Source organism: Lonchura striata, chromosome 5 (assembly GCF_046129695.1).
Source record: "Lonchura striata isolate bLonStr1 chromosome 5, bLonStr1.mat, whole genome shotgun sequence".
Lineage (NCBI taxonomy): Eukaryota > Metazoa > Chordata > Aves > Passeriformes > Estrildidae > Lonchura > Lonchura striata.
This window is the reverse complement of record NC_134607.1, coordinates 45,582,284-45,607,102: the sequence shown is the minus strand read 5'-3', so window position 1 is coordinate 45,607,102 and position 24,819 is coordinate 45,582,284. Positions and strand designations below refer to the sequence as shown.

The following is a 24,819-nucleotide window of genomic DNA, read 5'->3' as shown; positions in this document are numbered from 1 at the left end:
CAGTCTAACAATTAGATTAAGACCCTCAGCAGACTGCATTCTCTATCCATTCTTTAAAATACATAATATTCACACAACATCAAGCTGGGTCAAGATTAGGCAATTACATAGGTGCTTAGAAATGTATGGACCCAATCAAAAAAATGTGTATTTATTGCTTAGACAGTTGTTTACATATGCAGATATGTTTGGAACCCTGAATTAGTGCAGGACTATATGAGGAGGAAGACAACCTCAGAACCAGCAGCCCAGCCTAGAGGAATCTAAGCCTTTAAACACAAAAAGCCTTTTGTTTTAATTCTGCCTTGTTCTTCTGCCCCCTCCTGCTTGCACAGATGTACAGACATTGGAAAACAGAAGCCTTCCAGGATACCTGCAAATCTGTTTGACACCCAAGATTTGCCTTGAGTAGCTACAGTTAATTCAAAATTGATTGACAGTGTGAACATTGCTAAGAGATCCTTCCAACTTGCACTGTCTTGTATTTAGCTGTAAGGAATTTCCCATGCATGGCCATGGGCCATCATCTCATGTCATTGAATGTTACAATGTTCCTCTGGAATCAATATTCAAAATCTAGAATGTGTAATCTCTGCAATCTGCCTTCTCCTCAGGCATCTTCTCCTGCACTGGAACAACATACAGATTGGCAAAGGGATTCACAGCATCCTCCTCCGCTCCATCAGTCCTTATTTCTCACTCTCCTGCCACAGGGCTGGCAACGTGGGCACTCCCAGCCTGGTGCTGCAGCTTCCCCAGTACCACAGACAGCAGCTGAACAGGCATGTCAGGCACAGGCAGCTCCACTGCAGCAGGAGAACCGCAGTGCTGGCCTTTCGCTGCCGGCTGCTGCTAAATTCATAATCCTGTCTCCAGTGTACAAGGTAACAAGGAATAAGCCCTCATGTCACATTTGATTGCTGCTATGCAGTCCCTACATGTACAAGAGAGGATCATCTGCCCTACATTCATTGTGGTTGTCCCCTCATCTTTATTGAAAACTTACCATTTAATCCCCTTGCCTTTCATGATATCAAAGGATTTTGATCCATGGCAGTTATCTGTCAGTCAAAGGCAACTTTGTATGAGGTGCTCGTACTTGGTAGGGACTGCTGAATATCCAATACATGCACTAGTTCCCTGTCAGCCACTTTTGCAGACATGACAAGAATTGCAACACGTTTAGTGAAGTATTTCTCATCACAGGAGCTGCACTGGGTCTGTGCCCATCCTGCAGTGGGAGACAGTCCTTCAGGTCTAGTATCTGCCCTTCCTCTTAACACTTCATCAGCCTTAAGCTGCCTGTCAGCTCATGGATAACATAGCATAGCTATTCTGAATTGTACTGGAACAACAGATACAAGCAGGTTGCTACTCCATCCATTTGCTTTTGCCAGAATACCCAGCCTCATCCTTTCTCCTTAAGCCTGACCTCTACTATGAATACTACCATTATGGGTCAGCACTGGCACATCAAAGAGGAAGATATGTTTTACCAGTGGAAAAGCTCATGTTTCTATTTAGCCTGTCACTAGAAAGGCATAAACACAATCAAGGATCTGAAGCTTGCTCACCGCTCACTAAAAGGTTTATAACTTAGTTATTGTTCTAATTAATTCATTAGTACTGAAGTAAGGTTCACTGAACATTAATTCTTTAATAGGTTTCATGCCTAGGAGAGCTAGGAGATCTTATTCCCAGCTGATCGTGATACTGCTTTCTTTATTGAGGCAGCCAGACTTGTGGGAGGATCTGTGTATTTTTCCCTCACCTCTGCAAACTTCGTATTTCTTACCTTCTTATTTCAACATGCAAGATCCACCTTGCACTCAAACATTTCAATAAATCATGGAAATGGCCAATCTGCATAGCTAGTTTCCTTGTGGTTAAGATGACTCTACAAACTAACCTAATCGGAATTTTTATTTCTCCTTATTAAAATAGGGTTTTTCCATTTTGCCATGGTCATGAGCTATCAACTCATATTATTAATTCCCTCTTAAATATCGTCTGTTTCCTACAGATTTAATTTTCTCAACACTTTTCCAAATCCTAATCAGTCTCAAAGGACTAATTAGCAAGATTAACACATTTTCACTATCTTTAGGATAGAAGCTAAGTGAAGGAGGGAGGAATATGGTTTTTTATGGCTTTTTTGGTCCATTTATTTCACACAGCTGATCTTCACTTCTGTGCTCTATTAACATGTCTTTTCCTTTAACAGCCAGCTCCAGCAAATACCTGCTCCTTTAAGTTCTCTTGGTAGTGTTTTTCTCTTTTCTCTCTTCATTATGGACACTACTTTATGTTCGAGCAAAGCAAAGCATCTACCACTATAGAACAGTAGCAATTTATAAAGGAAATGCTGATCTGGGATTATTAACTCAAATTTTTATGGAGCCAATTCCTTGCAGCCAGATCTCTGGATTTTTTAAGGAAACAAATGTGAGTTGTTGGTTTTTTTACAATGGAAAATGAAAAGTAGAAACACATCAACCCTCAGTAAGTGATTAAGAAAGTCAGTTGCCTGGAAGACACAGAGAGATGTTTACCCCCAAGGAGGGCAGCCCTTGTAAAAGAGCTTTTCTTTTTGTGGAAATAAGTAAATAGTCATTAGACAACAGACAAGACTGTTGTCTAATGTTGACTGTAGACAAGCTCCACAGCATAGGTACCAGAAACAGCCCAGCTGTAGCAGAACAGCTTTCACTGAGCTGATTTGCCTTTCCTCAGCATGGCTTGGCCTGTGCTGCAACAGGATACTGAGGTTGTCTCTCCATGGATACCCAGAGACAGACTGACTGTACAGACTAGTAGATACAGCACATCCCTGGGGAGTAAGGATAACCAGTGCAGGAGATCTCAAGTATGAATGAGATTCTGACACATGTTAAATAACTGCCCTAACCACTGGTCTCCCAGTTTTTCTGGTGCCTGGCTAAGAGTATTTGAATCCCCTTCTTTTCTTTCTACTTATAATACTAGGATAAGTTTGCAATATTTTAAAGATTTGTAAAGATTAGTGGAATGAAGGAGTTTATTTGAGTTTTGCTGAAGTACAAGATCTGGTCCTCAAATAACATCTGGTCTGGATTGTATCATTTTTGTTATGTGCTTGCAAAAATGTTCTTAAGCCTTCAAAATCTAAAGAAGGAAAAGGTTTTCCTTTCCTCAATTTGTTTTATTTTCTGGAAGTATGCAGGATTACTTTCTGTTATTTTGCAAAACGGTGTTTATCTTCTGGTTTCAGGGTAGAAAAACAGGCTACACTTTAAAGCAAAAGACCAACTACTGCTTAGTAAGCCAGCTGGATCACCTTTCCAGCACTTAGGCAGCTGAGAGGGAGAAAGAAGGAAGATCTTACCAGCAAGTTAGCAGCAGTGAAATGCACAGCACTACTGCTACCATCATGGATAAATGGAGAACTATGCCACTTACTGAAAGAGCCTAAGAGTACACACAGCCTGCCCTCATCCACAGGTATCCACTTGACATTTCACACTGCAGTAAATGACAAGAAGCACTAACTTCACTACAAGCATTAGACTAAAAGAAAGATAATAAATCAATCAGCTTTAAACAAATATTCTAACAACAACAAAAAAAAAGCTATCTCAATTCACATTTGAAAGCTGGCTAAACTCAGGGCTTACTTGGGCAGCCTAGAGAGCTTCTCTACTAATAAACACCTGCCCCAGCAGGCAGCAGCTCAGTGTGCTGGATGCATGTCGTGAGCACCCAGATAAACAAATGCCACTGTGGGTGGAACGAAAGGAGAAAGAGCACTAGCACCTACACATGTGTAAGACTGGTAATAGCTTCATGACTGACTTGGGACAACAATAGAGGAAAAATAGAATTTTATGGTCAAAAGCAGACTTAATCCTTCTGTCCCCCCAGCCTCCTGCAGGCTGTATAATAGCCTTATACAGAAAAACCTTCAGAAATTCAGTTTTGACTTGATTCCTGACAGGATGTGCCTCCTATAAGTGGAAAAAAATTTGCACGTTTCGTATTCTTAAAACATGTAGTAGAAATCTCAAAGGAGAAAAAATGAAAAACCTAAAGAAGTGTAGAGAAGAAAATGGAAAAGAACATGAAATTAATATGTTCTTTCCCTTGAGAATGAGGGTTTAAACCTACTGCAAATAAAACCTAGAGTAGGATTAGAACTAGTTGAGTGCTTCTGTGACAAGAAAATTGCAACACAGTAGGTGTTTGTAGGTAGAACAGCAAGTTTCTTAACTTCCAGAGACTGTAGCAAATTGAAAATACTGACTTGAAATGGGAAAAAAAACAGAATAAGAAAACACTTGCAGTCTACTTGTGTGCAGCCACGAGCTTCTCTAACTACATAGAAATGCACTGACTAAATTCTAAGAAATTTAGAGCTCTATTGGCAAAATCAATGAATGGCATTTTGCAGCATCAAGTAGATCATAGAATGATACAATTGTCAAGGTTGAAAAGACCTCTAAGATTACCAAGTCCAACTGTTAACCCAGCACTGCTATGTTCACCACTAAACCTTGTCCCAAAGTGCCACATCCAAACACCTTTTGAACACTTCCAGGGGTGGTGATCCCACCACTTCTCTAGGCACCTATTCCAATACCTGACTACCCTTTCAATAAAAGAGTTTCCTAATATCCAGTCTAAACCTTTGCGCAGCTTGATGCCATCTCCTCTCAGCCTGTCACTTGTTATTTGGGAGAAGAGGCCAACCCCCACTACACACAACCTCCTTGACAGCAGTTGTAGAGAGTGACAAGGTCTTCCTTAAGCCTCCTTTTCTCCAGGCTAAACAACCAAAGCCACTCCTCATCAGACCTCAGTTCCAGCCCCTCCGCCATTCTCTATTGCCATTCCCTGGACACACTGCAGCACCTCAATGTCGTTTTTACAGTGATGGGCCCAAAACTGGACACAGGACTTGAGATTTGGCCACACCAATGCTGAGTACACAGGGAGAATCACTACTCTGGTCCTGCCGAACACACCATTTCTGATAAAGGCCAGGATGCCATTGGCCTTCTTAGCCACCTGGGTACGCTGCTGGCTCATGGTCAGATGCTGCTGACCAGCACCTCCAGATCCTTTTCCAGAGCAGCTTTCCAGTCCATTTTCTCCCAGCCTGCAGCACTGCAGGTTGTTGAGAGCAAAGTGCAGAACCTGGCACCTGGTTTGTTGAACCTCATGTAATTGGCCTCAGCCCAGTATAGTACATGCATCAAAAGAAAATAATAATTTTGGGGTTTAGTGAGCTCTTCCAACTATGTATGGATGCTAGATATGCGTGATTCAGCAGTGCATCAGTTTGTCAGTAAGACATGCAAGTATCTGTAAAATATTTTCCAAAGTTTAAGCAGCTATGAATAAAATGCTAAAAGAGAGTGCTTGCATTTCAAATGCTTTACTTGCCTGTAGCTGTATCAAAAAAGTAACAGTATTCCAAGCATCAGGTTTGTAATTTATAGCCTATACTAAACTAGTCAAAGTTTAAAGGATGACTTTGTCTACTGTTAAACTTCATCCTACAGAATTAAGTAGAGCATGAATTCTAGCTAGTCAGCAGCCCAGGGAAGAATTATGCCAGTACTTACTATTTATAGCTCATGGCAACATCCACAAAGTACTTTCTTCTCTGTCGATACACATTGTCTTTAAATCCCTTAAGCAAGGAAGAAGAGAGCAATATACAATAAGGACATAAAATTAGCTGTAAGAATTATAAAATACATCATTAAAGTGTTTATTTAGTACTGAGTTGCATTGTATTTTGATTTACACTGTATACTGGACTACAAGAGAAAATCAGGATTTTTTTTCTTTTTTTTCTTCACCAGAGTTCCACAGGTGCTCTTTCAAGACAGCTTTGTGCTCTCTTGATGACAAGAGATCTCTCTACCTTTTATAGGTACAGTCATTCATCCAAGATGTTGAAAAGTGAAACTTTTTCCTGTCATTTTATCTTACTCATGTTTTCCTTGATCTGAACTAAGATCTACACACAGGTGCATAGCACAATAATCTACCTGGTTTTTATACATCTTTCTTCACTAGAATCAAACATCTAGAGATCATATGCAACTCATTTTGAAGATTCTTTTTTCAGCAGTTTCCGTCTCAACCAATACATTAGGAACTGAACCATCAGCCTCCTGCACCAGTTTGAGTTACAAAGGAAGGGCTCTACCTCATGGGCTACAGTAGTCTCACACCTTTTCCACATTAAGAGCAAAAGAGTTGTATAACACATACATGCTGGCCAATTACAACTCTCTGAGCTATTCAAAACTAGACCAGTAGTCTTCTTTATCTATAAAATATAAAGACACTTCAGGTTTGGACTAAGAGTAAACTATTTTCAAACTAGAACTGCCAACCTCTTGAAGATAAAAAAAGGTTAAAGAGTTCTTGAAGTTATCCAGTTAGTAACCCAGAAAGTGCAATTAAGATTTCCCCTGAAAATTAAAATGTCTTTTTTCCTTACTGCTCACATAGACATGCAAAATACTGAAACTAATGAAAAGATAACATTGCTTGATTTGAAATACTTGTATGAGCTTCCGTAAAACTCAGAAGACACTTTACTGCCCCATAACCATAGCTGTGCAGTTAGGGCAGAGTATGGGAGGATTTCACAGGACTAAAGAAAGCCTTCAAACCTCCACTGCTATACAGAAAAGCTTCTTTGACTGGCAAAAGGTTGCTGTAATCTGGGGGAGCCTCCTTGTCTCCTTAATACCTTTTGAGGTAAATGTTGAGTTACTCAGCTGAAGACCATTCAAGAGACCTGGAAAGTGATGGAAGACAGCACAGGGGACTTAAAAGCTTGTCAAATGTAATGAAACTGAGACTGAAATCATTAGCCATTATGGAGTGGGTTAAGGCTAAGCTGCTGAAGTGGTGCTATCCTGACCGGTTCTGTAATAGGATAAATCTCTTTGGTCCTCTGGCACATACGTGCCACTGCTAAGGAACAGGGAAGGCAACTGGAGTGCTTTTCAAAGGCCAGTCACAGATTTAAGTCACAGATTTCTTAACCCATTTCTAACATCTAGCATGCTGCATAGGCTAACAAATGGTGTGTAAATTGTGTTTGTAAGAGTCCTCCCAAGTGTAAAATATATATTCATATAATGCAAATGTCTTTTTTTGTTTTCTGTAAAACTGAAGGAAAATTTTCAGCAGAGTGCTCAAGTATTTAATGAAGGTACCAGCTCAGAACATAAAACAGCATCCAATGGCCTGTCACAGCCATAAACTCAAAGCTGGAATGAACTATCTCTACAACCTTGGTTTGAATCAAATTATGCTAAATGGTTGAAGATAATCAACAGGCTTTTCCTTTCAAAGAAAATATGAATTAAATCCTAGTTTGTCATCAAAAAGTACATGGCAGAAACCAGGATTCAGGAATGCGCTCCGTGACTATAGGCACTCAGTATGGGAAGAGCTCCTACATGACAGAAGAGGCTGAGAACCAAGCAAGGTGATGAAGATGATGATTGTGGCTGGTGTGTGTGCAGGTGACACCAGAGACAGTGGGGCTGCCATGGATCTTTGTGATGGTTTCCATTTGGCTTGTGTGCACAGGGGTGAGAATCTGTGCCTGAGCTCCCACCATGGCAAAAAATGTGTGCCACAAAAACCAAAGGAAACTACCATCTACAGCTAGAGTTTAATCTGATTCCATTACAAGACAGTCTTATGGTCAGATATCTTAGTTCACTGCGTACTTCCTTTCAGCTGGAAATTTCTGACAGTACCAGTTTAATCCAGCCTATTTTAGGAATTAATATAACTATCTACCACCAGTGCCTTTCAGTCAAGTCATTCAGTGGTTTATAGATTTGGATTTATAAATCAAAAAACTTGGATTTATAGAAAGGGAAAGTATTTTAACATAAATTATTGTAATAATCTGCCATCTAAGTCTCAGAGGTTAAGCATTTATAGCCATTAGCAAAAAGAAATAAAACTATAACAAACACCTTTTTTCTGTCTTTTGCATTGAGCATTTGACAATACTACAGATACCACTTGTACAGCCACTTGGTGGCTGGTCTCCTGCCATCAAAGTCAGGAGATTTTGAGAAACAAGAGACACCTTCCCATTTGCTGCATTCACCAAAAACAGGAACATGTTTCTCTGTTTTATCTTGTAATTACCTCCTGAGAGCCGAATAATTCCTTCATAATTCTTTCTTCTGACACATATTGACAATAGGAATTCTTACCCAAGAGCTACTTCTGGCAGAACTGAAGGTCATATTGATCTAAATTCTAAAGTTTGAAACTTTTCTATCAACCATTTTTTTTTTTAATGCAAACAGTAGAAAAGGGGATATACTTGCTAAACAATGAATAAGTTTGGTGGAGGACCTGCATTTTGTGTATCTTTCTACAGAAAAGGAAAATGAATTCACTGAAACTACCGAAAAGAAACCAATCCTCATCTTCTGAAAACAGTCAGCAGTCAATAGGCTTTTTATTGGACTGGCAAATAACCCAACAAATCATCTATGGGACAATTTTGTGTTACACTTACAGGGTGATCAGCATCCAGTTCAGATCCATACATCAAAACTCTCTGAGAGCATTTGTCTAACTCAGAGATCTTCCTGGGGAACCAAGGGACACAATCAAGATCTGTAGGAAACAGAATGCAAATTGAATGCACTGGAGTGTAAGATCATGGAGATACCTGGGCAAAACATCTGTCAGTGATACAAAAACAGCCTTGCCTTCTTCATCAGTCCAGATGTTTTCTGGTGGATTGAGAGATACTATATTGGTTTGAAACTTGAGCAACTGGATCAGTTCATTAAATTCTTTCTTACTGCAGTCACAATCCACAAAAATTTCCACCTCTGAATTTCTTCTCTTTGATTTTCGTGATTCAATATGAACCATACTCACATGCTTTTCCTGTGGAAAGACAAAATAACAGATTAAATATAGACATACACAGAAGAGCAATGCTAGAAGAGCAATGCTAGAAGAGCAATGCTGGTGGCACATTGCTCAGGAAAGTTTTTCCAGTTATTAAAAGGTCTTTTTATTAAAAATACTACCTTCTTCTATTTGCAGGATTAGTTAGTGACACATACTAAATACTGATGACAAAAAAAAAATCTTACATGGAAAGTAAAAATAATTTTTTTTTTTAATGAAGAAAGCCAAGTAATGATTTCATTTTATCTACCAAAGCAATCTCTTACAGAGGACAGTGTAACACTTTATTTATTTTATGCAATTTTATATTTATCTTTGCTGTAAATATTACATTCTAATGCCATTTTAATTGTCAATTTGCATAATAATGATGTTAATTTAAATATAATTGAGTGTGCTTCTTCAAATAGATGTTATTAAACATACTACTTGACCTTACTACATGAGGAAGAAAATATTTTTATGAGAATATACACGTATCAATCTTCACCTATCTACTTTGCAATTAACAACATGAAATGTTAATAGCAATATAATTAAAATCTAACTCAATTTAGTCTCTATAGCAACGTCCCCATCAAACATCACAGTGTAAATACTTCTAGCATGAAAACTTTCCTAAGGGGTCTCTCTCCCACCACAACTACGTCTGCTAAGGGTATCATACAAAGACAGATAACTATAATGTGCTACACCTGACCTGATGTAGTGTCATTGCTTGCTTCAAAACAGGAGGTTGGATTAGATGGCTATTCTCAACATGACTGACCTCTTATGGAGTCTGATGTTTCCTTGTTCTTGTTAGACAAAAACTATCTCTTACTTTTCACAACTATTCTTGCACTTACACAGTGAAGCCAATAAAACATTTATTGATTTCCAAATAGGAAGAAATTTATTCCTGTATTTCCACTTGCCTGCTGTATTTTACATGAATTTCCATTTTAGGTGGAGGTGTCCTCTAGCAGAGCCAACCAACAGTGTCTGTTTTAACACCTCTGGATATACAGACACAGCACTTTTTTCACTGGCATGCTCCATAATTGTGTATACAGTGTAGCAACCCAATCACATAACAAATTCAATTTTGTCTTCCCTAGTTTAAGTTGAGAACAAAACTCTGCACTCCTTCCTGCAGTATTCAAATCATTAAGTGACTGCATGGATGGAGGTGGATATCCCTGCCACATCTTCCAGACGCATTTAAGAGACCAGAGTGAGTTCTATGCCTATTCCCAAGAAGAGGTAGCAGATGTTTAAATCCAGAATTTCAGGTATGAACCTATATCAGCATTTCAGCCAGAACTGCATTTAGGCACTTAACCCTTGGAGAACAGCTGCATTGAAAACACAACTGCTTCTGCAACTTCTGTTCACTCACTTAGGCTTCCCCTGATTTTGTCAAACACCTTGCCTCCTGGCAGGCTCCCTCCTGTGAGTCTAACTTGCCTCTTTTTCTTGGCAGGAGAATCTGTGTGTCTAATCTACATCAGCCTTAGGAATCTCTTCACTGCACAGACTGGACAACTTAAGGCTTTTGTTATGCTGCTTTAATGACCCTCAGACATGCCTCCAAGCATTCTGACCGGGAGTCTGACTGACAAGCACTGATTGCACAGGGAACCAATACCTCACAATTGACATTCCAGTTAGACACATAAAACCCTGACCCTGCAAACACTTAAAGGTGTCTCTAATTTCAAGACCAAGCAAGGCTTCCACCAGCATCACCTGATTGTATTAGATTCTAAAGTGCTCTCTGAAAGTGTCTCCTTTCATTGTGGCCTGCACAGACAACTTCAAGTCTAATTTACAGTGTTGAGAATCACATCAGAAACCTAAAGTGAACCATGTGAACATCAGCATCACTGTCAAATTTTATTTCAGAAAACCCTTCACAAGCCCAAAATGTTTTGTTCAATGGTCCATAAAATTTTAAGTTACTTCTATTCAGTTCTGCAGAGCAAATGTAGCTGCACTCTATTCCTCCTGCCACAGTCCATTAGATTGATATCAGCAAAGAGCCTGGCCTCAGTAGCCATCCTCAGTCCAGCCAGCATAAATGATTTGTAAGCGTTACCTGGAACAGCCTGAGAGCTTTTACCAATCCACCAACTTCATTCTTCAAGGAAAACACCACAGCAGTCTTTCCACCTTCAGATGCAGATTCACTTTTCCCATTTCCCTTATTCCCTTTCTTCTCCTCATTTTTCCCAGAACTTGATCTGTTTAGCTACACAAAGATAAAAAACACAATCATTTCAGATGAAAACAGGCAAGAGAAATTTCCCGCAAGAGAAATTTTTGTTTGAAAATAGTTGAACAGAACTCATCCTGGCTTAATTTGAAAGAAAAGGTCATGTGTTTACTTGAAGTCAGAATCACAGGTTAAAGGCAGTTGCTAGAGAAGATTATTTAAGAGGCCATATAAAATTTTTTTTTAAGGCCTAAGGAAAAGCATAAATGGGATACATATACGATGGCATTATTTGGGCAATGCTATCATTAGAAGTAAATGTGAAACAAATGGAGATGGTCTAAATTACTCCTAAAGCCTGCAGCTCAGTTATTGAAAAACCTGAATATTGCTGCAAAATCACAGGGATGGTATCCTAACCTGTACCAGTCAATTTATGAAGATGTGCACTGGTCTGTATTTTTGTATTGACCATTTCTACATTTAAAGACAAAACTTTATGTTCTCTGTTGTAGTACAATTAATGTTATCACATAATGCAATTCTTCCTGAGAAAACAAAACCTCTGTTGATTTTACAAACAATAACAGAAATTCTTATACTGCAACACAGAATATCAAGTTGGAAGGGACCTCAAGGATTATCTGGTCCAACTTTTCTTGGCAAAAGCATGGTCTAGACAAGATGACCCAGCACCTTATCACACCAAATCTTATAATTGTCCAGTGCTGGGGATTTCACTGCTTCTCTTGGGGGATTATTCCAATGGCTGATTGTTCTTATTGTGAAAAACTTTACACCCCACAGAAGATGAGTTAGCGGAGGAACTCAAAAAATACAGAAAACTACACCATCCTTGGCCACTCTTACATTCTTCTCAGAATTTGTGAGTCCAAAACTATTTTAAGCAAAATTTTAGTCATCATTTTCCAAAAAATGCTATTTTTAAATCTTAAATCTTGTTGAAATTCCAACAGTACAGCCTTTATAGATAATTTTTATAACACCAACCATGATTTTCAAAAAGCAGCCTGCATTTTCTGATACTTAGGCTGTTACTCCTGGAGAAATTAAGTCTTCAGTGAGATAACAGAGCTAACTGCTTTGTTATAAACCATAAAAATATGCAGATACACATTAAAAACATATACTATTTCAATGTTTCAAATTTATTAAATTGTACTTCAGTAAATTCTAAAGCAGCTTACAGAAAATAACCTGAAAATTCAGCTTTTTAAATAGATCTTTTAACACTCTTTAAATGGACCAGGTGAAATCAGCCAGATTTAAACCAGGTATGCTAAGTCTCTGTGGTCTTTACTCATTGTGATATGGTAGGAATCTTGCCCAGAGATGGTATGGGGAAGGTCACTTTTGTTTTAACTTCAGTAATATCTAGGATTTGGATAAGTCTTTTTCAAGCACACAACCTCCAGATGAAGTGACAAAGGTGCTGCTTTTACAGCATCTGTGGTTTTCCATGAGTGCTGCTTTCTAGAAGCTTTGTACACATCATCATGGAGTCAACCGAGCATCCGAGAATCTCAGTCAGTGCCTCTGGAAAACAAGGGCACTCGGCACTTTCCAAGCCCATCACAGGTTCCCTAATACTCTCAAAAGATCATTACCCAAAGTGATGACTGAAAGGCCCTCTCAAGCATTTGAAAACAAGAATGAACACCTATTCGTTATGAGCCCAGTAGAAGAGGATGAACTTGAATTTTATTAGCCACGTTCATTAGTACACTTCGTAATTAAACAATGACTAATAGACCAACTTTCCTAATGAAAATTACTTATCTGGAGCAAGTGAAAGTCCTCAGGGAAAAAAGTCATTTACAACAGAACTCAGAGAAAAAAGTAACTCAAATATAAAGACAGTAAAACAAATCTATTCCGTTTAATTAAATGCTTTCAATAGAAGCTGAACATGTAGAAACAGGGATACCCCACATTTTACTATAAAGCCAGTAGGCCAATTCAAAACTGGTACAAACCCATGTACTCTACTGGTTTTACCCAAGTGATAAAAATCTTCATCTCTTACAAAATTCTATAGGAGTCACAGTCTTCATAATCCTAATTATTTCATGTATTCAGAGCAGGTTACCTTATTTAGACACACACACTGTTAGCATACAGAAGTCTATCCCATGCTTGGAACCACCCAAGCACCTGTTGCACCCAGACCATCACCTTATGGAGAACCATGTCTATCTCCTGACAATCTTTTTCAACAGTCCCCGGCACGGTGTTCCCACGTGTCCTTGCACACCGTCGGCAGAAGCCGGAGCACAGCAGCAAATCCACCGGCACCAGCGCAGAGTGCACGGCATTTGTGTCTTGCCAAAAACGCTTTATAGATCGTGCTGTGAGCCTTACGAGTGCCCTGAAAAGGCAGTCTCTGCTGATGCGTATAGCTCGCTGGGCTAACGGAGGGCTTCCAAAATCCAAGCATTTAAAACCATCTGAGCTAGATCCAATGCTTTTTTATATTATTCCAGTGGCAATGGTTCATTTCTGCAGTAAGGATTGTATTGCTAGTGAAACTTTTTCTGTTGTTTATGACACTTTGAAGGCAGCGTTCTGAACGGGGACCGATTCGACAGCACAGTTAGTTTCACCGGCCCCTGCAGCTGCTGAGAAGCTGCTGACCGGACCATGGAGCGAGGGGGACGCGCGGCTGCCGGCCCCGGCGGAACCCGCCCCCCGACCCCGCCCGGCCCCGGCACTTACGGTGAGGCCGCCGGCGGCGGGGCGCTCCTCCGGCAGGGCCGAGTCCAGCGAGAAGCCCCGGCGCGCCCAGTACTTGCTGGAGAACATCATCATGGCGGGCTGCATGGGGCCGGCGGGGGGCAGCGCCGCGCTCTGCCCGCCTCGCCTCGCCCGCTGCCTTTATACGCCCCCGCCGGGGCTGATGGAAACACGATTAGGGGACACCCGTCTCCGGGTGACGAGAGCCGCCGGCGGGCGGACGCCCACGGTCCCCGCTCATGTCGGCAGCCGGGGCGGGAGCCATCCCGCCGCCTCACGCCGCGCAGGTCCCGCCGCGGGGCCCCGTCCCCGCCCGCCCGCGCGGCTCCTTCCCCCTCACAGCTGCGCCCGCCGCGGCACCGGGGCACGGCACGGCACGGCTCACAGCCCCGCAGCAGCAGGCTCGGGAATGTGGGGACAGCACGGCAGAGAATTGCGGGAGCCGAGCTTCAGCACAGAGGAGTTGCGCAGAGACAGCGAGAAATGCTTTGGTGTAGAAATCCATCTTCAAGTGAGCAGAAGGCAATTGCTGAAACAGTAACTTGACTGCTTCACTTGCTTGACCCATCTCCCGGATTTACTTGTGAAATGTAGGATTTCTAACTTCTCTTTCATTGTAACAGGCATTTTGTGACTTGCCAGCGTCACTTGCCATCCCAGCTTCTCCTCACTTCTTTCATCTTCTAAAAGCTCTCCACTACAGCCTTTGAATATGTAGGTTACCTTACAGCATGTAGCACTGAATAGCACATCTGAATTGGGAGCGCTCTGTCAGTTTCCCTCAAATACGTACTCAGTTTTCTCTGTTCCAACACATCACGAGGGGAAACTTACTACTTCCCCTTGAAAAGCACCCTCGGTGACTTGCCCCGAGCCTCCCAAAAGAGGGGCAAACTAGCTGAATGCAACAGCTGCCTTCACATGGCCACACGTATTATTAGCTCAGTCTCATACCCTAAGTAATCAAGAGACGTTCCCCGTTCTATTTTCTCATTACTTTTAATGATACGAAAGCAAGCTGGTGTCTTTGGACTTTGATATTCCTATCTGCTGTGCATGAAATACGTAGACATGGTTTCAGCAGTTGAACAATTTATGAGTGAGGTTGCTTAGCACTTTCTGAATGTTCCAGCGACAAAACCAAACATGACTCGGCTGCCTTTCCACCTACAAGGCAAGACAGAGCATGATTTTATCTGGTGTTAGATCCTGGCTCTGCAGCTGGGACATCACACAATTCAATGACCCTACTGCTCTAGAGCCTTGTTATTGTCGCACCTCCGTGCAGTAACCAGAGTGCAGCAAAGGTTTTGTCTCTCATAACCGCTTCAGCATGACTCCTGAATGCAAAACAAACGAAGCTGTCAGCAGATGTTAATAGCAGGCAGGAGGACTCCAGTGCTTCAACTGTTTTAACCATGCTGTCTGCCCATGTGTCCCACAGAGAGACTGCTTCTCCCTAGAAGGGAGTTTCTCTTTGTCAGCTTGTATTTTGTAGGTGGACTTTGCCATATGAGCACCAGATCAAATCACATTTATGAACTGAAAATGTTTATTTCTTCTTTGTTCTAGCTAGCTGCTGTACAGCTGCTGGTATATGGCTCCAGGAATATTGTTAAACTACAAATTTTGTTGAGAGCTCAACTTACTTTTCTATAGTTCACAGTGCTGTATATTTAAACTAAGGAAATTCTTAAAATCACTGACCAAAAAATTAGAAGTTAATCAACGGAACTATTCAAAAGTACCTGGTCTAGAGCATGTCAGAGTGTCACTCAGCAATGCTATTTCATCTTGGGAAACAGAGTTAATGTTGACAGTAAGAAATGGATAAGCTCACTCTTGTTACTAAAAGGTATCTCATGGCCTATAATCAGAATTCAGAAACTGCAACCCTTTCTTTTTTTTCTCTCATGAGACAGCAGAATCACTATTGCCTAAAGTCCTCGGCTATGCACTTTTTAAGCTTAAAAATTTGCAGAATTCTCAAGTGAAAATTGAAATCTAAAGCAAATCTCTGAGATGTTTTCAATGTTTGAGTAATTTTAACCCCACCAGAGATACCAACTGCCAATTGCAGCACATTTTCCTTAAAAATATTTGTAACATTTACCATAGCTTGATTTAACTGGGAGGTGAAATTCACATGGCAGAGCAGCTAGTATAGACCAAAAAACTATTCTAATTTAGTCCTGGCTCTCCCAGATCACCAAGTCTTTGTCTCAAGGCACACTACAGCAGGAAAAAGAACTCTCAAGTCATCATGTGGCAGAATGGAGAAAGAAATGAGTCTATGAAAACATATCACAAAAGCATAAAGATGGCCCCCACAAGGATCTAAAATGTAAACACCACCATTATTCAATGTCAGGTCAAAGAGGCAGGGCAGAGAACAGATACGCTAATTATTCATGTAAGAGACGTTGACACAAGCAGAAAATAGAAGTCACAATACCTTTTCAAATCACAATTTTGTTGGTAAAACAAGGACTTTGTGAAACAACTGACAAGTGGGCTAGCCAAAGGAGATTTTTCAACAAGATGCACAATCTGTTCCTGTTTACCAGAGATAAACACACACATGAACTCCTAAGTCCAGTTCTCTGAGCAATGTAGGTCTGCTATGAAAAATCTATGATGACGATGTACACTTAATTTTTAAGTCATGAAGATAATGGATTTTTAAGCAACAAGCAAAACCATCCCAAGCTCTTTTAACACTATGGGGATTTTAACCAACTAACAACCATTGGGCAAGGATAGCTACCAAAAGATAGACTGGCTAGGAAGTTATGGGAACAGAGATGATATGGACATAAAGTGAATTCACAATTTTCAGCAAAAGAAAGGTTCTGTGAAAAAGGCATAAACAATTTCAGGAGGATAAAAAAAGGGATTTCAATAAATTCAGTTATTACAGGAGCCAGGAAGAGGGAACCTAGAGAAGACAGTCCTTTCCCCACTCCAGGGAAAACATAGTTTTATCAGGAAACTATTTAATCACAGAGGAAGTGTGGTCTTCTACTACACTTTTACTAGTAATAGCATAAGTCATTAGTTCATCATTACCTTTAACTCAAAAGAGGAGCTTACAGGACATGCAAACAAGGACCAAGCTACTAAATACAGGTATAGCACATAGATGAAAGCTGTGGTACAGAATTCAAAGTCATTAATATAGGATATCAAAAGCAATTTTTAAAAAAATTACTACAGCAGCAGCTATGAGAAGTGAACTATTAGACCACTGTACACAGGGAAAGGACAAAACAATAAAAGCCCTTAAAATTAACTAGGTATTCAATGCACTTTTTCTACATTAGTCTTTGTTAAAGAATCAACAGTGACCAGATGTCTATCATAACTAATAGCAAGGGCAGAGAGATAAGCTCTTTGCTTTTAACAAGATGAAACAATATTGGAGAATATACTCATGATGAGTCTGATCATAGCAAATGAGAGCACAGAAACCATTTACAGAGGAGTCTCATTAAAACTCTGCCATCAATAACTGTTTTAAGAACTATGGGGAAGGACAAGTGACAAAAGACTGGAAAAAGGCCAAAATTATGTCAATCTCCAAGAAGATAATGGGGAGGAAGAAGGGCTGAAGAATTACATTCCAGTCTAATTTCATTTGTTTGAGAAAACAGAAGTACCAAAATTATTTGTAACGATCCAGAAGATAACAGATGATTAAACAGTCAGGACAGATTTGCTGAGAACAAATTGAGTCAAGCAAATTTCATTTCCTCTTATGACAGTCCTGTGGACCAAGGCAAAACAATGCACATCATTCGTCTTGATGGTAGTGTAGCATTTGTCATAATTTCTCATAGCATTCTCACAAGAGAGATAAGGAAAACAGGTACAGATTAAAGTAGCTCATCATACAAAGTTAAATGGAAGGGTGTAGAGAACAGGAGAGCCTCTAGTACCTACCCTCACACCTCAACTATTTAGTAGAAGCCTTACATGAGCCCCTAGAGCCCAGCTGTAAATCCCCAGACTGTAACTACCTCAGAAATGCTGTAATGGTTACAAAATTTAAACAGATGCTGGGGCAGAGAGGGCTGCTTACACATAACCAGCTGCACAATCACCAGGGAAGGCAGACCTCATGTGAGTGAAGTCAGAATTTACAGAAAATCTCCAGCTACATGCAATCACTCTATCTGCACTGGAAATCCACAAACACCTGAAACTTGCTTGCACAGTACAGTGCAGGATCTCCAAAGGTATCCTGCAAATGGACTAGACAGGCATCTAGCACAAGACATGCCCTCCAACAGAAGATACTGTAGCTAATCAATTAGCTAGTTTTTAAAAGTGCCTTCCAATACTGCAAATCTGGAATTTTAACAAACTTGTTGCATGCATATATACAGGTATTCACCACATGATGAAAAAAACGTGTGGTATGATTGATCTGGCTAAGATAATTTATGTCTGAAATTTATCAGTTCCCTTATGCTGCTCACCATATGCTGTACAAGTAATCACACCTGCATAAAAGATGTAACAGCCCAGGGCAGAGCACAAAGAGCTGGGATTGCCACTTTTGGTGACAGTAGTAGTATTGTTTGTTGCTTAAGGAATTATTAAGTCCCTGAACCCAAAAGTTTGTACTTTAAAGACCTCCTTGTTCTTCTGCATCACTTACTGGAGCAGTAAAACCAGAGGAGTGTGTGGAAGCTCTCTAAGACCAGAAGTACCAAAAGTGGCATATACTGATGGAACCTAAAGGTCATCTGGACCAATTCATATACCAAGAGTGCTTTGGTAAAAATCTAGTGTTGCATCTCATTGAGATTTGGCAAGCAAAACAGAACATCTGCACGCCAGTTGTATGTAATACAACTATTTTTTGCACCAGATCTAGATGGGTGCTTAAAAAGTGTCCTCTTCAATACAGCAAGGAGTTTTTCCTAACATGATCTCACTCATCATCAAAGATCATCACACCAAAGGGGTCAGGCCAGGATGGAGCTCACTTTCCATAGCAGCCTGTGTGGTGATGTGTCTGGGTTTATGCCTGGGTCAGTGTCAGTAACACAGGGGGTTTCAGCTGCTGCTGAGCACTGCACAGCGCTGAGGTTCTCTGGCTGCTTCCTGGGAGTGGCACAAGCCTGTGAGCAGTCACAGCCAGGACAGCTGACCCAAACTGACCAAAGGCACGTTCCACACCACATGCCATTGTGCTCTGTAATAAAAGCTCAGAGAAAGGAGGAGGAAGCAGGTCATGGCACTTCATTCATGATTATGGTTTATCTTTCCAAGGAGCCTGCGGTGAGATCTTGCTCTCCAGGAGGTGTATCAACACCTGCTTGCTGATGGGCAGTACTACATTAAATCCTCTTTGTGCTTTCCTTGTGGGAGCAGCATTTGCTTTTCCTGTTAAACTGTCATTGCCTCAGTCATGAGCCTTCCTCCTTCCTTCTATTTTCTCCCCATCCCATGGAAGAGGAGAAAGGCAAGGGGCTGGGTGGGTGCATGGCTGCTGGCCAGGGTCAACTGCAATACTCCAGGAGGACACAAGTGACCACCTTTTGCTGAACTGCTGTAGCCTGGGCACCAGTTTCAGCTCTGCACACCTGACTCTGCAGTGGTTGGTTAATAACAAGATACACCTGCATAAACAGCCTAAGACCTAATGCTAAGATAGGGTATGAAGCATGAGCCTGTATAATCAAAATATATACTATAATTTAATTCTTTCAAAACAAAACTCATCTAGAAGAATGCAATAGAAGAATCAAATGAATAGAATTCATCTATTTGAATTACACAGAAAGTTTGAAATATATATTTGATTCAACTGTGAAATTCATTTTGGATGAGGTAAAAATGGACATCCTACCAATCTATCTTTTGTTTTCAATTCATCAGAAAAATTCAATTTGGACTAAAGATATTGTGATTTAACATGAAAAAAAAGCACATTCTCTAAAAAATGTTTAAGAATAAAATCCTCACTCAAATGAAAAATTAAATTCAAGCTTAGTTTATACAAGGCCTGAACTGCAATATCACTTAATTGAATAGCACATATTGAAGTCCCACTAAACATGAAGCACAACTTATCTTTTAATACCACAAAAAAACCCCAAAACCATTTGAAAGCATCTTCAAATCAAATATAGTATCACACATATATGAAATCTGTCTGTCAAGCACTCAGTTATGTATCTATGTCTCATCACCTTATCAATGCTCATATACAAAGCTCATGGTCACACCAACTACCGAGCTAGACGTAATTGCACAGACAGAACCAAGAGTTAGGATTTTCGGCTTTAAACTCAGCCACATAGAGCAGCTCATGGAATTTCCTTATAGGAACAAGCACTGATTTCTCTCACAGGGTTCTTTCGCACAGAGATGGCACCAGCCACTGATGAAATACTCAGAAACAACATGCAAGAGATTTGAAAAATATATTTTAAGATATTTACCCAGCCATGGATAAAACTTTTACCAGTCACTCTTCTGTAGCCCACAGACCAAACTTCAGTTTTAAGTTGCATCAATGCAATTACTAAAATCGAGTCAGAGGAACATTTAACACATAAGCAAATTATTAATCTTGTACTCAGCCCACTTAATTGTTTTTTTCCAATTCTATTTGTAACATTAATCAATTCACAGATGCACTGTTAGAATGTTGCTAACCTCTTCAGCATTGTCACCTCTGCTGTCCAACAGGGAATGTTTTGAGGAAAATATAGCTTCCACCTACAGAAATTCAACCCCATACTTGGTAAGGCTTCATTTGCATGACAGTAGTATGCACAAATCATGCTACTGATACCAAAACTAGTTCATAACCCAAATTCTGAATGCTAAATTATTTAAAATAAAATCTTTTTCTCAAGTTAGACAACTGTCTTGTAACAGAAAATTATTTAGACAAGTGAGGAACAAGTGCCTCATATATTTTGAGCTAAAATACTATCTCAAAAAGTAGAACACTTCTTACAAGTTTCTGAAAAGTTTTATCAGTGGAGCTTTAGTTTGGTGCTCAAGAATATATTTGAAAGTAATGAGGAAACCAGTTCCTCACTGTTTGATGACTGGGGCCAAGGAATTTTGTCACATAATGTGTGAGGAAAAACTAAAGAGAATAATTAATGAGGCACCATCAGCATTTAAAAACTGTCCACCAGAAAAATTTAAAGATTTTAAGGAAAATCTTGGCAACAAAACTGGGCTCTGCTGAACACTATCAACTTGGTTTGAATTAAACTACAGACCAAAACAAAAGCATTGCTAATACAATGTTTTCTATTAGCAATGTTTTTGTTTTGATCTGTAGTTCCATTGTCACACTATTTCTACATCTGATTCTCAAAGCAATCAGTACCTGTTGTAACATACATATAGCCTTAAATTCCTTACAAACATTACCTGCAACAGCCAAAACAAAACCTCCAAACCCAACACAGGTTTGAAGGCCACTGGCTACAACATTCACTGGGTGCAAACACAGGTCACTGTAGCTGAACAGGATATGCACCGTTCAATGTAACTGAAGCCTAAAGTGATGACTGTGGGTAACTTAGGATCATCTTTTTCTAGTTTTTAACTTCCCAGTATCAAAACCATTTCATAAACATTCACATTTCCAAACTTCCAAGAAACTTCCACCTCCATTTTGTCAGCTATTTCCATTTCTGTTTTGTAAGCCACCATCTTGCCCACAAACAGAAGAAAATAACTTCAAGAATGTAATTTCAAAATGAATAAAACTGTCCAAAAAGGTAAAATGAGAAAAAAAATATATTTGAAAGAACTACATCAATAATTTTTACCTTGGAACAGATAACACCAGAAAACTGCTGTGATTGAAAAGTACTAAATTTTAAACCTCAACCACAGAAGGTAATTATCTTAAAGTGTCAAACATTAAAAAAACAATACAGGTTTTCAGGAATTAAACTAGTATTGCCCCTTTTATGTCCTGACAACTGTGACCAAACTGTGTTGTGGTTTAGCTCACATTTATTAATTCTAAGCAATCTAAGTTATTCAAACACAAAATAAATTTAAACATCCTGAACTGTCAACCCAAAGTATTTCATGGCATTTTAGCCATTGTGATCCTGATTAAAGCTTCTCACAGCATTTTTGAAGTCTCCACTGAGACTAAAACAATCAGGAATAGCTTGGTGGAGGATGAGGTTCCTCCTGCAACTCTTCCCAAGGCTGCCTGTCAGCAGGAAGGAAACTACAGATAATGAATGCTCCAAGGGGCCTTTCATCTTATTGTTGGGAAGCTGAGCAAGCCTACCTCCCCCGAGCCCTCCACAGCAGCTGCTCACTGTTAGCTCACAAGCAACCTTCTCATCTTTGACATCCAAGTGCTGAATAGGAAGAGAAAAGATGAACAACTATATCCCAAAAGGAAAGGCATACTTTACTTTATGGGCTGGTAGATTTTCTTAGCAGCCATAGCTGTAATTCTAATTACAGAATTCCACTTAAATATGTCTTTCCCAAACATTTGAATATTCATGTTCAGTCAGTTATGGTGTTCTTCAAGATCTTAATATCTGGAATAGAGGGGGTTTTTTGTGTCTGCACATCCTAAATAACTAAGAACCATGCACAGTTAACTGACAGCTTGCCCACTGCATTTCTGTTGTAGACATTTCCCTCCTCCTTCCATTGCTGTATTGAACATAATTTTTGATGGAAAACATTTTTCAAGTACACTTCAAAGTGAACTAGGTGCTCCAAAAAATACTGAAACTAACTTGCTTAGCATCTTTGAACCAAAGTGTTGAATATCTAAGTTCTAACACCTTTCTGTATTCTATGTCAGATTAAATTAACTGCCAAGAAGTACAATGCTCACCAGGGAACAAAGGCATGATGCTTCACAGTAATTTCCTGGGCAGGAAATGAAAGGCTACAGATAAAGCTAAGCTGTGAATCCTTGACTTTCACAGCCTAGGACTCAAGTTCTTATTAACTGATGAGAGATAGCACATTGACGATATTAAAACCAAACTCTGTACTGATTCAGCTGTCCAGTGTTTGCTCACAACTGGCGAGAGAAGTTGAAATGACTCCCAAATTATTTTAACAACTATTAAAGCCTATTGTATTACTTGTATTTGCTTAAGATGGCACAAATAACATTTGTAAAAGCTCCAAAAGAAAAGAAAGCTCTGCTATATCCCACACTTCAACCACCTAGAGAGAAAAGCCATGTTCCACTCTGTAACAACAAGCAGAAACTCCCACAGCCCTCCATTACCCACCAAATATGTCATACCCATGGACTAACCACTGGCTCTCCCCTGTCTCATGTTCTTACATTAACAACCAGACAACTAAATTTTTTCTCTAAATATGATTTAATTAAAAACACTAAATCAGCTTTGACTTTTATTTTATATATGTACAATAGTTACCAAATAATGAATACACTTAATCAGTTATGTTAAATTTCACATAATGTCAAAGGACATCAGCATGGCATGAAATAAACTCACTGCCTTTTGCAGATACAAAAATGCATTAATGTCAATCGTGATTTCTATTTTGGTGTGTGGTTTGTTGGTTGGCTTTTTTATAACCTGCTTACCAATTCTCCAGATAATGTTGCCATAAAAAGTGTAAGTGGTTATTTGATCCGTTAATATATTAACAAATATGAACATTAGTAAAGTTTGCAAGGTATAAATTGCAAAATTACATCAAGTGTAGGACTGAATGTATTGACACGAAAGTTATCTTCAGTTAGAAAAGTTTTGAAAAAGAGCCTAGGTTGGAGCTGTGCATTAATTTGGTCAAACTGATTCATATGAATGAACAGTCAAGTTTATTTAGATACTGAAAATACAACTATCCTTTTTAGTATTCACAAACATTTGTGCATATAGTGTGTGTATGTGTGTAAATATATATATGTATATATAAAGTGAAGATATGTTAATGTAAAAATATACTGTTCACCCACTCCCAATTACACAAAATTCAGTATTTGGACATTAAACTGTGCAAGTATGAATGTCCATTTCAAATCTACATTCAACCAGCAACAAATACTTAGAAGTATTTTTGTAAACATTTGAAATAGGGAAAATCCATTTACAAAAGAATCCTCCTTTAGCACATCAGCATCACTTCAGCTTGAAAATTTTGTACAGCAGCTTCAGCTGGCATATTGTGAATCTGCTTAAATCAAGGAGCTCACACTGTCTTAGATCAATATGTGTGAAAGCTCAGCAAATGCAGAAATTTCTTTCATTCTTAATCACCATCAATTTCCAGTTTACCAGCAAAAAGAAAATGCACTTGGCTACAAAAATATTAAGGAATGTTATTGAAAACAAAAGGCTATTTTGGTAGAAGAAACTACAAAAATAGTTGAGTCATGTTGTAAAGCTTTAATGCAAAAGCATTACAGTACAGATTTTCTTTACAACCTTAAAGCTTAATCAACACCAAATTTAAATATCCATCTCTCAAGTGCTTGAACAGAATGTGCTCAGTGAAAGTCTTTCTCCAATGGGACCAAGTGTAATTAGGCAGGTGTCAGGCTCTGCGTCTCAGCCGCCTGTGGAGCGCCGTCCCCCGTCCCATTGGCAGCAGTTACAGGGGTTGAGATACTCTGGTACAGTGACGCCGGACAACTCAATTCAGCTCCACTTTCATCCTCTCCTGTGTCTGAATCCGGCGTTACTGAACTGTTCTCTATCCCCAGGATCTCACTGACTGTTTGAGGCAATTCCTAGAAAGGAGGCAGCAGGGGAAATATTAAAAATCACTGTAATTAAATGCAAAAAGTTAACAACAAAGTCCCCCTCTGTCCATCCTGTATTCCCAGTACTCATTCAAGTGAGAAATCATTCATCTGAATTTAGCTGTACTGAAAGCATCTCTCAGCAATACTTATA

At 39.6% G+C, this 24,819-nt stretch overlaps 2 protein-coding genes across 3 annotated transcripts in view; both read right to left on the bottom strand.

Moving 5' to 3' along the window:
* Positions 1–14,032, bottom strand: part of TPH2 (tryptophan hydroxylase 2) — a 49,530-nt gene extending 35,498 nt beyond the window's left edge. The window contains exons 1-5 of the mRNA XM_021528980.3: positions 13,895–14,032; positions 11,042–11,194; positions 8,751–8,934; positions 8,555–8,655; positions 5,604–5,671 (exon numbers count right to left, since the gene is read on the bottom strand). Of these exons, the coding sequence (XP_021384655.2) occupies positions 5,604–5,671; positions 8,555–8,655; positions 8,751–8,934; positions 11,042–11,194; positions 13,895–13,999 (611 nt within the window). The 5' untranslated portion in view covers positions 14,000–14,032. The remainder of the gene's footprint in view (positions 1–5,603; positions 5,672–8,554; positions 8,656–8,750; positions 8,935–11,041; positions 11,195–13,894) is intronic.
* A 9,260-nt stretch (positions 14,033–23,292) lies between these two features.
* Positions 23,293–24,819, bottom strand: part of TBC1D15 (TBC1 domain family member 15) — a 35,266-nt gene continuing 33,739 nt past the window's right edge. For both annotated transcript variants that reach the window (XM_021528975.2, XM_021528976.2), the window contains one exon: positions 23,293–24,653. In XM_021528975.2, coding sequence (XP_021384650.2) covers positions 24,447–24,653 — 207 coding nt within the window. In that variant the 3' untranslated portion in view covers positions 23,293–24,446. The remainder of the gene's footprint in view (positions 24,654–24,819) is intronic.